Source organism: Scyliorhinus canicula, chromosome 6 (genome assembly GCF_902713615.1).
Source record: "Scyliorhinus canicula chromosome 6, sScyCan1.1, whole genome shotgun sequence".
NCBI classification, from domain to species: Eukaryota; Metazoa; Chordata; class Chondrichthyes; order Carcharhiniformes; family Scyliorhinidae; genus Scyliorhinus; species Scyliorhinus canicula.
Genome location: NC_052151.1, coordinates 31,481,087 through 31,497,299, shown reverse-complemented (window position 1 = coordinate 31,497,299; position 16,213 = coordinate 31,481,087). Strand labels below are relative to the sequence as shown.

Genomic DNA, 16,213 nt, shown 5'->3' with positions numbered 1-16,213 from the left:
GAATACTCAACAGCCCATCCAGGAATTTGGCACTTTTCTCTAATTCATTCATGGGATGTGGGCCTCGTGGCTGGGCAAGGGACTGGTTTAGCACACTGGGCTAAACAGCTGGCTTGTAATGCAGAACAAGGCAGCAGCGTGAGTTCAATTCCCGTACCGGCCTCCCGAACAGGTGCCGGAATGTGGCGACTAGGGGCTTTTCACAGTAACTTCATTGAAGCCTACTTGTGACAATAAGTGATTATTATTATTATTATTTATTGCCCATCCCTGAGGGCATTTAAGAGTGAACCATATTGCTGTGGGTCTGAAGTCACATTTAGGCCAGACCAGGTAAGGATGACAGATTTCATTCCCTAAAGGACATTAGGTTAACCAGATGGGTACTTACAACAATGGACAATGGCTTTATGGTCATCTTTCGACTTCTAATTCCAGATTTTTATTGAATTCAGATTTCACCATCTGCCATGGCAGGATTTGGACCCGGGTCCCCAGAGTATGACTCTGGGTCTCTGGATTAGTAGTCCAGCAACAATACCACAACATCACTACCTCCCCAGTGATCCAACCAATCTGGCTGAACTTTGGTCTTTCTCAGAAGTACATTCAATCTCCATATTTGAAGATCTTGCCTTTCAATTCTCTCTGAAACGCACCCCCACTAGGACATCTTCAACAATGACATATCTCACAGGGTTTCACTCTCACCTTCCACGATTCTTTTCCCCTGGATCTCCGAATGCACACAAGGTTCACCTTCCAAGCATGATTTCAGATCTTCAACCGCACCAAGCAGAACACCATTTCTCCAAAGGAGTACTTAAGCCCCAAAGGCCTGCAAGCATGGAGACCCCAATCTTCAGGTGCCTTCTCCGATCTTTAGGTTGCCTCTCGTGCCCACCTATTTTGGGCACGATTCTCCAGATAAATTTCTAAGTTCAGTTGTGGTGGCTTTTTCAGGGAGTTTCCTGCCGCCGAATTCCCCACCCCTATTCATGACACAGTGATTTTATTTGAGCCCTGGGGAGTTTCTCACCAGTTTAGCCCAGACTTAGAATTGTTTGAGAGCTGGGGAGCTGAACTCAGTGATGCCCCAGCCATCACCCCCCCCAACCTCCCAGTGGCCCCTACTTACCTGGCCTGCACACCCCCACCCTTCAAACCCCCCTCCACCCTTATATCATGGGCCTGGCCCTCCTCGGGCCCTGAACATTGGCACTGCCACCCAGGCACCCGGACAGTGCTCCTGCCAGCTTGGAAATACTATCTGGGCATCTTGTCAGTGCCAGGGGTGGCGATGCCAAGGTTCCAGCTGGGCAGTGCCAAGGTGCCCAAGTTCCACGGGGAGGTCCATGGAGCCACCCTGCACTTACCCTGACCACCCAAGGGCCTCCGATGGCCAGGAAACCTCCCCAGGTGCTGTTCCACCTGGTCCATGTTTGTGCTGAAAGGCGCTCGGCTGACGCCTCCCTGAGGAGGCCGGAGAATCGAGGGAAGCCGGTGGATATCGGGCAGGTAGGTCTTATGTAAGTTTAAGACCTTCCGAGAGAGCCTTTTGGTCCCGCCCCTTTTGGGCAGAATTCCGACTCCGCTGTATCGCTACTTGAGTAAATCCCACGAGGCGCGGAGGCTGCTGGGAGGCAGGCTGCAGGGATCTCCTCGGATTCTCCGGCCGCGTTGTGCTCTCGCTCAAGCGTAACACAGCAAGAGAATCACACCCTTAAAGTTTGATCCCTGCAGCTCACTCTTGAATTCAGAGCCTATTCTCTGCTCCTTTCTTGGATTTCACCTAAGGCACCCATTTTTGACCTCTGCCTTTTATCCCTGGCCTGGGAGTGGCTTTTTGGGACTTCTCCCTGTTCCCCTCCCTGGTTTGGGACCTTCTCACTGTCCCCCTCCAGTGTCCTGCTCCCTGGGACACTGTAATGGCACACCATATCAGGTCAACTCACCTGCATTTTCGGCCATACAGTTTCTTCTGGACAGGTGTGCAGAGGGAACCCTTGACCCAAAGAATGTAAAACCACAGAACTGCGCACATGCGACCATTTCCCAGCCACGCATGTGAGGGACTCCTAAGGTTCATCAGGAACCAGAGATCACGACCTCTGATGGTAATTATAGGTTCCTTAACAGAATGAAAATTTAAGGTTGTGTATATGGAGTAAATCAAGCGGGCTGCTTTGTCCTGGTTGATGTTAAGCTTCTTGAGTGTTGTCACAGCTGTACTTATCTAGACATGTTGGAGCAGTCAACCACACTCCTGACTTATATCTTGTCATTGGTAAACATATCTCACTGTGTATCCACTATCTTTCCGACTGGACCTGAATTTTCTTTGGATCCACATTGGCTGTCCATCAGCACCTACATGCCTCTGTCCATCAGCACCTACACGCCTCTGTCCATCAGCACCTACATGCCTCTGTCCATCAGCACCTACACGCCTCTGTCCATCAGCACCTACACGCCTTTGTCCATCAGCACCTACACGCCTCTGTCCATCAGCACCTACATGCCTCTGTCCATCAGCACCTACACGCCTCTGTCCATCAGCACCTACACGCCTCTGTCCATCAGCACTTACACGCCTCTGTCCATCAGCACCTACACGCCTCTGTCCACCAGCGCCTACACGCCTCTGTCCATCAGCGCCTACACGCCTCTGTCCATCAGCACCTACAGGCCTCCGTCCATCAGCACCTACACGCCTCTGTCCATCAGCACCTACAGGCCTCCGTCCATCAGCACCTACACGCCTCTGTCCATCAGCACCTACAGGCCTCCGTCCATCAGCACTTACACGCCTCTGTCCATCAGCACCTACACGCCTCTGTCCATCAGCACCTACACGCCTCTGTCCATCAGCACCTACACGCCTCTGTCCATCAGCACCTACAGGCCTCTGTCCATCAGCACTTACACGCCTCTGTCCATCAGCACCTACACGCCTCTGTCCATCAGCACCTACAGGCCTCCGTCCATCAGCACCTACACGCCTCTGTCCATCAGCACCTACACGCCTCTGTCCATCAGTGCCTACACGCCTCTGTCCATCAGCACCTACACGCCTCTATCCATCAGCACCTACAGGCCTCTGTCCATCAGCGCCTACACGCCTCTGTCCATCAGCACCTACAGGCCTCTGTCCATCAGCGCCTACACGCCTCTGTCCATCAGCACCTACACGCCTCTGTCCATCAGCACCTACAGGCCTCTGTCCATCAGCACCTACACGCCTCTGTCCACACATTCAGCAGTTAATCCTTCAGTTGCTCGATCCAGCCAAACAAGATGGTGGTGAACCCTGAGGTCACTTACCTTTCCTTAAATCACTGAGTTTACTTTGGACCTGATTTTTCTCATTTGAGAATGTTCCACCATGTTGCACCTTGCTCTCTGCCATCGGCCGGGATTCTCCGCTGCCGCTGCTAGCGAGGACAGAGATTTTGGCGTTCAGCCAAGTCTCCCATTCACTTCAGCAGGATCAGAGAATTCCGCTGCCGAAAACGGACGGCGAATCCCGTATACCGATACCAAACCTGCGTTGCAACTTGGAATCGGTTTCTCAATTGCCAGGCCTCTTCTATTCTCACAAGCTCCAGCCGGTCCAGAAGGCTTATGGACCAAGTTCTCTCATACAGAGACTCCTATACTACCATTACAAGAACAAAATGGAAAAACTTGCATTTATGTCGCACCTTCGAATATCATTGGGTATTTTATAGTTGATTAAGGGGTTTCTGAGGTGTAGTCACTGTTAGAATGTAAGAAACATGTCACCCAATTTGTGCCATTTCACCCATCCTCATCATGTTTCAGTTCTGAGCTTCCTGAGCGTGAGGATATTGTCCTCAGACTCCTCCATGATCTTATTGCAACTTACCTGAACAACCCTTTCCTAATTTTCACCACTCCCGCAGGTCTAAGTCATGTCTCTATCACTTGATCCATGCGGGGGACTGATGTCTGCTTGATAGATCACAAACTAGTTTGATCGATGTTGAATATCACAAGGCCCAGAAGTTGAAGGGGAAGAAGATCAACATCTCAAACGTAAAGCAGCTTCATCAAAGGGAGGAATTCCGAGTGCTGCTTGCAATCAACCTTTAGCAATCTTAACACATCCGCAAGATGAGGGGCGGGAGGTTCAGGGGGGATTTGAGGAAAAACATTTTTACCCAGAGGCTGGTGACGGTCTGGAATGCACTGCCTGGGTAGGGTGGTAGAGGCTGGTACAGGCGGGTTGCCTCACATCCTTTGAAAAGTACCTGGATGAGCACTTGGCACGTCATAACATTCAAGGCAATGGGCCAAGTGTTGGCAAATGGGATTAGGACTGGTAGATCAAGTGCTTTTCATGAGGCAGTGCAGACTCGATGGACCGAAAGGCCTTTTCTGCACTGTACTTTTCTGTGATGACCTGGACGTCCCAGGCAAAGCCAGCAGTTTTATTGCCAATCCCCAATTTCACTTGAGAAGATGGTGGTGAGCTGCCTTCTTGAACCGCTGCAATCCGCGTGGTGTAGGTACACCCACAGTGCTGTTAGGGACAAAACTCCAGGATTTTGACCCAGCACCAGTGAAGGAACAGCGATAAGTTCTATGTATTCATGTATGGAGTGACCTGCCAGACCAAAACCTTTTATTGTACCTCGGTACATGTAACAATAAATAAATCAAACCAAATATTTACAAGTCAGGATGTTGAGTGAGTTGGAGGGGAATCTCCAGATGGTGAGGAACCCAGGTATCTGCTGCCCTTGTTCTTCTACATGGTAGTTGTTGCAGGTTTGGAAGGTGCTGTGTAAGGAGCCTGGATGAGTTGCTGCAGTGCACCTTGTAGATGGTACAGACTGCTGTCACAGTGCATCAGCAGTGGCAGGAGTGGATGTTGGAGGTAGTGGATAAGGTGCCAATCAAGATGGCTACTTTGTCCCAGATGGCATCGAACTTCTTGAGTGTTGTTGGAGCTGAACTCGTCCAGACAAGTGGAGAGTATTCCATAACACTCCTGACCTGTGCCTTATAGATGGCGTACTTATATGGCTAGTCCAGTTCATTGGGGGATGAGGGGACTGAATGGCCTACTCCTGCTCCTATTTCCTGGGCGGAATTCTCCATTCCTGAGGCTAAGTGCTGGCTCGAAGGGAGAATCCGTGGGAGTTTCACAACGGTCAAATCGGCTCAAACCTCTCAACGATTCTGGTACCAGTGCAGGGCTAGCATCGACGCCGCGTGAAACAATCGCGGATCATGCAGAAAATGGCCGCAGAATCGCCAGGTCCCAGGCCGCGTGATGCTGTTCGCTCCCGCACCTTGGGATACTCCGCCGCAGAAGGATTCAAGCGAGCCTAACTACTCACTTGAATATGAAAATCTGGGCAGCACGGTGGCACAGTGGGTTAGCCCTGCTGCCTCACGGCGCCGAGGTCCCAGGTTCTATGGCGGCTCTGGGTCACTGTCTATGTGGAGTTTGCACATTCTCCCCGTGTTTGCGTGGGTTTCGCCCCCACAACCCAAAGATGTGCCGGCTAGGTGGATTGGCCACGCTAAATTGCCCCTTAATAGGAAAAAATGAATTGGATACTCTAAAAAAAATTTTTAAAGGATATGAAAATCTGGTTCACGCTCAATGAAGAGGAGATCCAGATTGCGACGTCTCGCGAGATCTTTGTCGGATCTTGGCGAGGCGTAACAAGCATCGTAAGTCTCACAAGACGCTTCTTGCGAGATTTACCGGCCTCATCATGTCCCGAGTCAGGTGCAACAAGGCCATTAGATCGCGTCAATAATCTAATTAGGTGTTAGAATTTCAGTAAAAGCAACTCTGCTTGTCCTTTTTGACAGCAGTGACTTGCAGAAACCCACCAGTTGTGTGAAGATACGCAGTCCGCCTCTGCCTTCACTACATCCTTTCAAGGTAGATTTTGCAACCCAGGTGACTGAATGCAAGGAGGAGCAATAAACCTGGCTGTTTATACTTTCCACCTTTCTGACCCTAAGGGTGCTGGAGTTGGTTCTAATGTGAAGGGGCCGCAAAAAACGTGCCTTTATCAGAGGCTACGACCAATCGTGTTGTGTTATTGCGTTATGCCTCTCATTTGTGGACAACGTTGGTTATGTGTGATTTTCTTTTCAACCTAACAGGTATGCAGGAGAGATACTGGATGAAGATATGTACCGAGGCAGGAATCTGGCTAACAATCGCTCTTTGCAGGCATTAGTAGCAGGGCTGAAAGCTTACAGCACCTGGGAAAACCTAGCCTGTTTGCAAGATTGTAGAGAGTGCACTGGCGGAATGGTGAGTAAAATATATGGAAATTTACCTTTTCAAGGTGTGCTAAAATCCCATACCATGGGTCAACTCATGAAACCTATACTGAGAAGTGTATATTTCAGTACTGGACCGTGTATTAATTATGTGACATCGGTAGTCCAGAGACTTAAGCACAAATCCTACATTTCGACACCTCAGTGTAGTTCTGAGCGAGTGCTGCATTGTGCAAGGTGCTATCGTTATTGTCTGAGATGTTAAACTGAGGCTCGAGTTGCTCTCTCAAGGGGATGCAAGATTCCACAGCACTGTGTCAAAGAAGAGGAGAGGAGGTTTCCCCAGTCACCTGGAAAATATTTAATTCTCAACTAATGAACTATTGTCACTGCTGGAAAAGCAGAATACTGCGGAGGCCAGAAATAAAGACAGAAGATGCTGGTTGTGGCGGTACATGTCGAGAGAAACAGAGTTGACATTTCAGATCCGTGGATCCTCATCACTGGGAAAATCAGAGACGCCATTAGGTCCGAGCAAGGCGGATGGGACAAGGACAAAAGGAAGGTAGGGTGGAGAGATTGAATGATGGAAGGGAATGGATATGGGGCAAGAAAAGACGCAGAGAAATGAAAGATGTGCCGACAGGTGTGCTGCTGACGGAAAGTTTTAAAAAAATAAAATGAAACAAAGAAAAGGAAATAGAATGGGGCAGAGATTATTGTCTAAAATTGTTGAACTCTGTGTTGAGTCCGGAAGGCTTTAAACTGTCAAATCGAAAGATAATCGAAATCGCAACATAAGCTTGAGAGGAGTGAAGAAGAAAAGAAATAATCTTTTTCAATTGTGAATTTGTCAACACCTTCATTCTGGCCTTTGAACCCAGCAGTTTTCTTTCTATCAAACCTCTTTATTTACTTTTTGTACCAGAATCATCAGACTTGAGACATAGGCAAACCCCACAACCTGTTGAGGGACATTAGGAGTAGGGGCAGGAACCTGGCAGATTAGCAAGACTCATGTCCAATCGCTGGGTATTACTTTGGCTTATAATAATAATAACCTTTTTTATTGTCACAAGTAGGTTTACATTAACACTCCAATGAAGTTACTGTGAAAATCCCCTAGTCGCCACATTCCGGAGCCTGTTCGGGTACACAGAGGGAGAAATCAGAATGTCCAATTCACCTAACGGGAATTGTGGGAGGAAACCGGAGCACCCGGAGGAAACCCATGCAGACAAGGGGAGAACGTGCAGACTCCGCACAGACAGTGATCGAAGCCGGGAATCAAACATAGGACTCTGGTGCTGTGAAGCAACAGTGCTAGCTACTGTGCTACCATGCAGCCCATATAAATAGTACGTAACCAGAAGTCAAAGGCTGGAAATTAAATCCAGGCATTCAACAATAACTCAACAATTTACTTTTCTGCAGCTGACTTCACATAAAAGAACAAGGGCAGGATTTTCATGTCTTGAGGTAGGAACTGAAACGCCAAACATTTCCCCAAGTCGAGACCTTGCCTCTTACCCGGGAATGCTGGTCAGTGAGATTTTCATCCGGCGGAGGCTGGGACTGCCTGGGGTCAAACCTGTCATCTCCCGCAGCAGGCCCAAAACAGAGATGGAGGTGGGCCTGGTATCAAGGCGACCAGGTTAAATTCCTACCTCTGTTCGCTGAGACATGTGCCCAATTCTGGAAATCAGTCTGAGGCTCATCTGACCCTCATTCATGCCTTTCCTCGCTTTCCTACCACCCCTTCATGTCCTTCAACCCCTTTACCCCTTCAAACTCCAACTCCCCAACCCCCATACTCGCAGTCAAAACTTTACAAATCCCCCCATTTCCCCTTCAACATCCCCAATTGACTCACCCTGTACCTACTATAAACAGAATTCAAGAGCCCTAAAATAAAATTGCCAAGTCTTTCAAAATCTCATAAATATGTCAAAATAAACAAACACAATTTGAACTTCACCTGAAAAACATTCTCCCCGTTAGAAGCCATAGACCTGTCAAAATAAAAAGCTCACGTTCCCCAAAACAGCTGTGCAAACAAGCCCTGTTGAGTAGAATCCATTAGTGTTTTGAAAGGCAGCCAAACATTTAAATTGTCATTCCCCGAATACTGTGTAAAGAAACTCTCCTGAGCAGAAGCCATCTGAGCCTTTGAAGATAGCTAAAACCTCAGGGGCCTGTCAAAGCTTTGAACAAAGTTCCCTTGACAACTTGTCAGTTTAAGAAATAACCTGCCAACCACATTATTTAATGATTCTTTATCTTTTCAAATCAAAGCACTATCATCATACACTGACATGACAAAATTTCTCCTCATCCTCTGTCTTAAATGAGTGACCGCCTTATGTTATAGAATTCATAATGACATGTTTAAGTAGACAATGGGTGGGATTCTTTGTTTCAGAAACTAAATTCTCCGCCATGCTGGCCTCTGGCTACCATTTTGAAAGGGTGCCATGATCCCAGCATCCAGAGACAGGCTCCCTTCAGCGTGATCCCAGCAGCCCCCTCAACCTCTGATCTCAACCACATTCACCCCCCCCCCCTCCCTTCAGCTATGCCCAGGCCCCTCCTAGTAGTGAGACCCTATCCTGACGCACTGGTCCCAGAGGCGGGTCAAGGAGGTCAATACCCTGCTGCTACTGCCAAGCTGCAGAGGGAGGGTCCTCCAAGGACCCTGGGGGTTCGGTAGACTCAGGATGGTCCCATGTCTGGAATACCCCTTCCAGTCCTGGGAACCTGATGATCACTTTTGGCATGGTGATCTCTGGCAACCCTTTGTTCAAAGTCATCATCCTTGTCTGACCTGTTTAAGCTTTTAAGTGGCCTTTTCACTCTGACTTTCTCTGCTTGACAAATGATGAGCAAATCATTGATGAAGATGCAAGCGGTGAAGACTTTCTCTTTCCTCACATCTACTCCCTCAGCCCTCTGCATTTAAAACAGCTGCTTTTTGAAGCATCTGAGCCTACCTAGAAAGTCAACAACACTTAAAAAGCCTTGAAACACCCTGAGATCTTTTGAAATGCTAAGCATTCATTCAATTTAAGTCAGCACCTATAACTTGCCTTTGATTGACAACTGAATGATTTAAACACAGCAGGCTGTGTTTATTTATATTTCCCTTCATGCTTGAACATATCTGAAGTACTCTTCATTGATCCTAGAGGCAACATTTATGAACAGCTTTGTTCTGATTGACCACTGCTGGCCACTTCCAAATATTAAGTGCTGTGTGCATGATGGCATGCCCTTTCACATCCCCAGATACAAATCCCTACTTTTCTCAACCTTGATTAGTTCTTTAATTTATGTTCCTACCTTGAAACACTTGCATGTAAACTTTCTGATTATGAAAATGAATAGACAGAAAATGCTAGGCAGAGTCTTCATTTTCTAGATGGCCACTGCCAGTGTTTGCTAGTGAGTTACATAGTCTTTAATAAACATAAATTTCCCTAAAATTAACTTATAAAGCTGTGAGGTTCAGAATATCCAGTTGTGGCTGACGCCTTTCAGACCAGCTGACAACTTTAGTTAACAACTTTAGTGAAGGTATTAAAGGACGTGCCATTGAGTGAATTTTACCTGTTCTTGTGAAATAAAGGTTTTTCTTCAATTCTTATATTTAAACCCTTATTTTCTACATTAGAACTTCCAGTTCTTGAGAAAAAGATGCGAGCTGAAGGCTTTTTGAATTATTTGTTTGGCTCATCAAAAAATTGATTCCAATGGAAATTTCATATTGTTGGGCAGTATTTTTCCCATTATCATGACATATATTTTTATAGCAACTTTAACAGAATGAACTGTCCTGGGGGGCTCCACAGAGGCAATATTTAAAAAAACAAATTATGACTCCAAGCTGCATAAGAGGGAACTTCTTCAAAAGGTGGGATTTAAGGAGTGCCGTAGAGGAAGAGAGTGAGGTAGAGTGGCAACAAAGTTTAGGGAGGGAGGCTGCTGCCTCACGATGCCAAGGACCTGGGTTCGATCCCGGCCCCGGGTCACTGTCTGTGTGGAGTTTGCACATTAGATTTAGGTGTAGGTGAGCACTTTGGTGATAGTGATCACAATTTGGTTATGTTTACTTTAGCAATGGGCAGGGATAGGTATATATATATTTTTTAAAAAAAATAAATTTAGATTACCCAATTATTTTTTACAATTAAGGGGCAATTTAGCGTGGCCAATCCACCTACTCTGCACATTTTTGGGTTGTGGGGACGAAACCCACGCAGACACGGGGAGAATGTGCAAACTCCACACGGACAGTGACCCAGAGCCGGGATCGAACCTGGGACCTCAGCGCCGTGAGGCGGTTGTGCTAACCACTAGGCCACCGTGCTGCCCTAGGGATAGGTATATACCGCAAGGCAAGAATTATAGCTGGGGGAAAGGCAATTATGATGCTATTCGGCAAGATTTAGGATGTATAGGATGGGGAAGGAAACTGCAGGGGATGGGTACAATCGAAATGTGGAGCTTTTTCAAGGAACAGCTACTGCGTGTCCTTGATAAGTATGTACCTGTCAGGCAGGGAGGAAGTTGTCGAGCAAGGGAACCGTGGTTTACTAAGGAAGTTGAAGCACTTGTCAAGAGGAAGAAGATGGCTTATGTTAGGATGAGACATGAAGGCTCAGTTAGGGCACTTGAGAGTTACAAGTTAGCCAGGAAGGACCTAAAGGGAGAGTTAAGAAGAGCGAGGAGAGGACACGAAAAGTCGTTGGCGGATAGGATCAAGGAAACCCTAAGGCTTTCTATAGGTATATCAGGAACAAAAGAATGACTAGAGTAAGATTAGGGCCAATCAAGGATAGTAGTGGAAAGTTGTGTGTGGAATCAGAGGAGATAGGGGAAGCGTTAAATGAATATTTTTCGTCAGTGTTTACACTGGAGAAAGACAATGTTGGCGAGGAGAATACTCAGGTTCAGTCGACCAGGCTAGATGGAATTGAGATTCACAAGGAGGAGGTGTTAGCAATTTTGGAAAGTGTAAAAATAGATAAGTCCCCTGGGCCAGATGGGATTTATCCTAGGATTCTCTGGGAAGCCAGGGAGGAGATTGCAGAGCCTTTGTCCTTGATCTTTATGTCGTCTTTGTCGACAGGAATAGTGCCGGAAGACTGGAGGATAGCAAATGTTGTCCCCTTGTTCAAGAAGGAGTAGAGACAACCCTGGTAATTATAGACCTGTGAGCCTTACTTCAGTTGTGGGTAAAATGTTGGAAAAGGTTATAAGAGATAGGGTTTATAATCATCTTGAAAAGAACAAGTTGATTAGCGATAGTCAACACGGTTTTGTGAAGGGTAGGTCATGCCTCACAAACCTTATTGAGTTTTTTGAGAAGGTGACCAAACAGGTGGATGAGGGTAAAGCGGTTGATGTGGTGTATATGGATTTCAGTAAGGCGTTTGATAAGGTTCCACACGGTAGGCTATTGCAGAAAATAAGGAAGTATGGGATTGAAGGTGATTTAGCGGTTTGGATCAGTAATTGGCTAGCTGAAAGAAGACAGAGGGTGGTGGTTGATGGCAAATGTTCATCCTGGAGTTCAGTTACTAGTGGTGTACCGCAAGGATCTGTTTTGGGGCCACTGCTGTTTGTCATTTTTATAAATGACCTGGAAGAGGGTGTAGAAGGATGGGTTAGTAAATTTGCAGATGACACGAAAGTCGGTGGAGTTGTGGATAGTGCTGAAGGATGTTATAGGATACAGAGGGACATAGATACGCTGCAGAGCTGGGCTGAGAGGTGGCAGATGGAGTTTAATGCGGAAAAGTGTGAGGTGGTTCACTTTGGAAGGAGTAACAGGAATGCAGAGTTCTGGGCTAATGGCAAGATTGTTGGTAGTGTAGATGAACAGAGAGATCTCGGCATCCAGGTACATAAATCCCTGAAAGTTGCCACCCAGGTTAATAGGGCTGTTAAGAAGGCATATGGTGTGCTAGCCTTTATCAGTAGGGGGATTGAGTTTCGGAGCCACAAGGTCATGCTGCAGCTGTACATAACTCTGGTGCGGCCGCTCTTGGAGTACTGCGTGCAGTTCTGGTCACCACATTATAGGAAGGATGTGGAAGCTTTGGAAAGGGTTCAGAGGAGATTTACTAGGATGTTGCCTGGTATGGAGGGAAGGTCTTACGAGGAAAGGCTCAGGGAATTGAGGTTGTTTTCGTTAGAGAGGAGAAAGCTGAGAGGTGGCTTAATAGAGACATATATGATAGTCAGAGGGTTAGCTAGGGTGGACAGTGAGAGTCTCTTTCCTCGGATGGTGATGACCAACACAAGGGGACATAGCTTTAAATTGAGGGGTGGTAGATATAGGACAGATGACAGAGGCAGTTTCTTTACTCAGAGAGTAGTAGGGGTACTACTGCAACAGTAGTAGACTCGCCAACTTTAAGGGCATTTAAGTGGTCACTGGATAGACATATGGATGAAAATGGAATAGTGTAGGTCAGATAGGCTTCAGATGGTTTCACAGGTCGGCGCAACATCGAGGGCCGAAGGGCCCGTACTGCGCTGTAATGTTCTATGTTCTATTATCCCTGCATCTGCATGGGTCTCACCTCCACAACTGAAAGATGTGCAGGGTAGGTAGATTGGCCACGCTAAAATTGTCGCTTAATTGCAAAGAAATGGAATTGGGCACTTTAAATTTATTTATTTTATTTTTTTTTTTAAAGGGAGAGAGCCCCAAAAATTAGGGCTCAACAGCTAAATGCAGAACCACCAGAAGTGGAGCAATTAAATTCAGGGATGCTCAAGTGGCCAGTATTAGATAAACAGAGCTATCCGAGAGGACTGGAGAGAATTGTAGTGAGAGGAAAGGGCAAGGCCATGGAGTGGTTTGGAAGAAAAGATGAAAATCTTAATGTCAAGGTGTTTCTTGGCCGGATCCAATGCAGATCAGTGAGCGCCAGAGTGATAGATGAAGTTGACTTGGTGTGAGTTTAGACATGATCAGCTGTGTTTTGGATGATGATAGATTTGTGAAGGGTAGCACATGAAGGCCGACGAGGAGTTCTAGTCCATATTACAACTCTTTACTGAGTAATTCCCAATGTTGACATCAATAAAGTGATTCAAGCGGCAGCATGGTTAGCACTGGGACTGCGGCGCTGAGGACCCAAGTTTGAATCCCAGCCCTGGGTCACTGTCCCTGTGGAGTTTGCACATTCTCCCCATGTCTGCGTGGGTTTCACCCCCACAACCCAAAAATGTGCAGTGTAGGTGGATTGGCCACGCTAAATTGCCCCTTAATTGGAAAAAATAATTGGGTAATCTAAATTTTTTAAAAAAACAAACACTGAAATGAAGTTACTGGGGAAAGCCCTTAATCTACACATTCCTGTGCTTGCAATAATCCGCAATAAACCAGGTCAAGCCAGCAGAGTTTTGACATGTAATTTAAAAAAAACAAACAATGTGTTCATATATGTATTTATTGAAGGCCGGTATTTGGTTGAGCTAGATTAATGCAACTGAGGAAGGATTTATCACAAAAGATCAGCACTCTTAATTGCAACGTCATTCCACCACCTATGAGGGACCCAGCTTCAAATGACTGAAATGATGTTTCAAAACTATGATGAATGAATGAAAATTGCTTATTGTCACAAGTAGGCTTCAAATGAAGTTACTGTGAAAAGCCCTTAGTTGCCACATTCCGGCGCCTGTTCGGGGAGCCTGGTACAGAAATTGAACCCACGTTCCTGGCCTTGTTCGGCTTTACAAGCCAGCTGTTTAGCCCACTGTGCTAAACCAGCCCGACAATATACAGAATCATTTGACTCAAAAGATTTTATAACATGCTCCTTCCTCCCAGAAGAACCAGTTTAATTTTCAGAACTTCTTCAAGGATCTGTATATTAGCTCAAATATTGGAAACTCCCAATGCTGATGAATTCAGTCAGGGGGCGGGGCCTGCTTCGAGTGCACACTACTTTTACACAAGCGCAAGAGATTGTGAAAACAGGAGTTCCGCTGAATGTAAATTTGCACATAAAATTAACGCAGAGAAAGGATGCGGAACTGAGCGGAAACTCCAAACCAAAAACGTCACTGAACCATCTGGTTTAACATTTTAAAAATAATCTTAATTAGTGTCACAAGTAGGCTTATATTAACACTGCAATGAAGTTACTGTGAAAATCCCCTAGTCGCCACACTCTGGCGCCTGTTCGGGTACACAGAGGGAGAATTTAGAATTTTCCAATTCACCTAACAAGCACATCGTTCGGGACTTGTGGGAGGAAACCGGAGCACCCGGAGGAAACCCATACAGACGCGGGGCGAACGTGCAGACTCCGCACAGCCAGTGACCTGAGACGGGAATCGAACCCAGGTCCCTGGTGCTGTGAAGCAACTGTGCTAACCACTGTGCTACCGTGCCACCCATTTTGATATGCAGCTTGTTTACCATTGAATATTTGTGAAGTATTGCTTATCTTTGAACATTTCAAAATAATTTTCCAGGACTAAATAGAAAATATAAATGAGTTATACAAACTAATAAGGGCCTGCAATAAACATATTGAAAGATCTTGTGAGTATTTGCTGCAATCTGAGGAATTTTGGGTTGTCGTGTCTATTTTGTGAAAGACTTTCATTCATATAGCCTTTATATAATCCTTCATAGTTTGTAAATAAAGCCATTATTTAGAGGGGTAGAGCAAGGGTTCTTAATTATATTTAGACAACAACATCTACGTTCTCCAAATTTACTAATTCAATACTTGTTTTTGGAGTCGAAACCAAAGAGTCTCTTTCTCTCTCCTGCTATATCCCCATTCCCTGCAATCTGCTGATTTCCAATCTTTCAGTGCTGGTGTAATCATAGATCGTAGAATTTCCAGGAGGCCATTCGGCCCATCGAGTCTGCACTGGCTCTTGGAAAGAGCACTCGACTTAAACCAACACATCCATGGAAAGATCACCCTATCTAAGTCCACAACTCCACCCTATCCCCGTGACCCACTAATCCTACCTAACCTTTTTGGATACTAAGTGCAATTTATAATGGCCAATCCACCTAACCTGCACATCTTTGGACACACCGCCATCTAAGTTGTTAATAAATCGTTATATAGTTGAGACCCCAACACAGATCCTTGTGGAATACCACAAGTCACATCCTGCCCGTTAAGAGTACCTGCCTAGAAGGGCAGCACGGTGGTGCAGTGGTTAGCACAGCTGCCTCACGGTGCCGAGGACCCAGGTTCGATCCCGGCTCTGGGTCACTATCCATGTGGAGTTTTCACATTCTCCCCGTGTTTGCATGGGTTTCGCCCCCACAACCCAAAAGATGTGCAGGGTAGGTGGATTGTCCACGCTAAATTGCCCCTTAATTGGAAAAAATGAATTAAATAAAGAGTTTGGGGCCTCACGGTAGCATGGTGGTTAGCATCAATGCTTCACAGCTCCAGGGTCCCAGGTTCGATTCCCGGCTGGGTCACTGTCTGTGTGGAGTCTGCACGTCCTCCCCGTGTGTGCGTGGGTTTCCTCTGGGTGCTCCGGTTTCCTCCCACAGTCCAAAGATGTGCGGGTTAGGTGGATTGGCCATGCTAAATTGCTCGTAGTGTAAGGTTAATGGGGGGATTGTTGGGTTACGGGTATACAGGTTACGTGGGTTTAAGTAGGGTGATCATTGCTCGGCACAACATCGAGGGCCGAAGGGCCTGTTCTGTGCTGTACTGTTCTATATCTATAGTACCTGCCTATTCCCCCGACACTTTATCCCTGCACCTCAGCATGTTTCCTCGCCAGCTCAGTATTTGCCTTCCGTCCCATGGGCTTTAACCTCAGCTAACAGGTTTTAATGAGGGACTTTACCAAATCCTCTGGACATCCATTTAAGACAGGGGTGGGAAAACTACGGCCCGCGGGCCGCATGTGGCCCGCCAAAGGTCTTTATGTG

General features: G+C 46.5%; 1 protein-coding gene across 3 annotated transcripts in view; it reads left to right on the top strand.

Annotated features, from left to right (window-relative positions):
• acoxl (acyl-CoA oxidase-like) overlaps positions 1-16,213 on the top strand; it is a 531,095-nt gene that overhangs the window by 271,137 nt on the left and 243,745 nt on the right. For all 3 annotated transcript variants that reach the window (XM_038799111.1, XM_038799113.1, XM_038799112.1), the window contains exon 12: positions 6,154-6,307. In XM_038799111.1, coding sequence (XP_038655039.1) covers positions 6,154-6,307 — 154 coding nt within the window. The remainder of the gene's footprint in view (positions 1-6,153; positions 6,308-16,213) is intronic.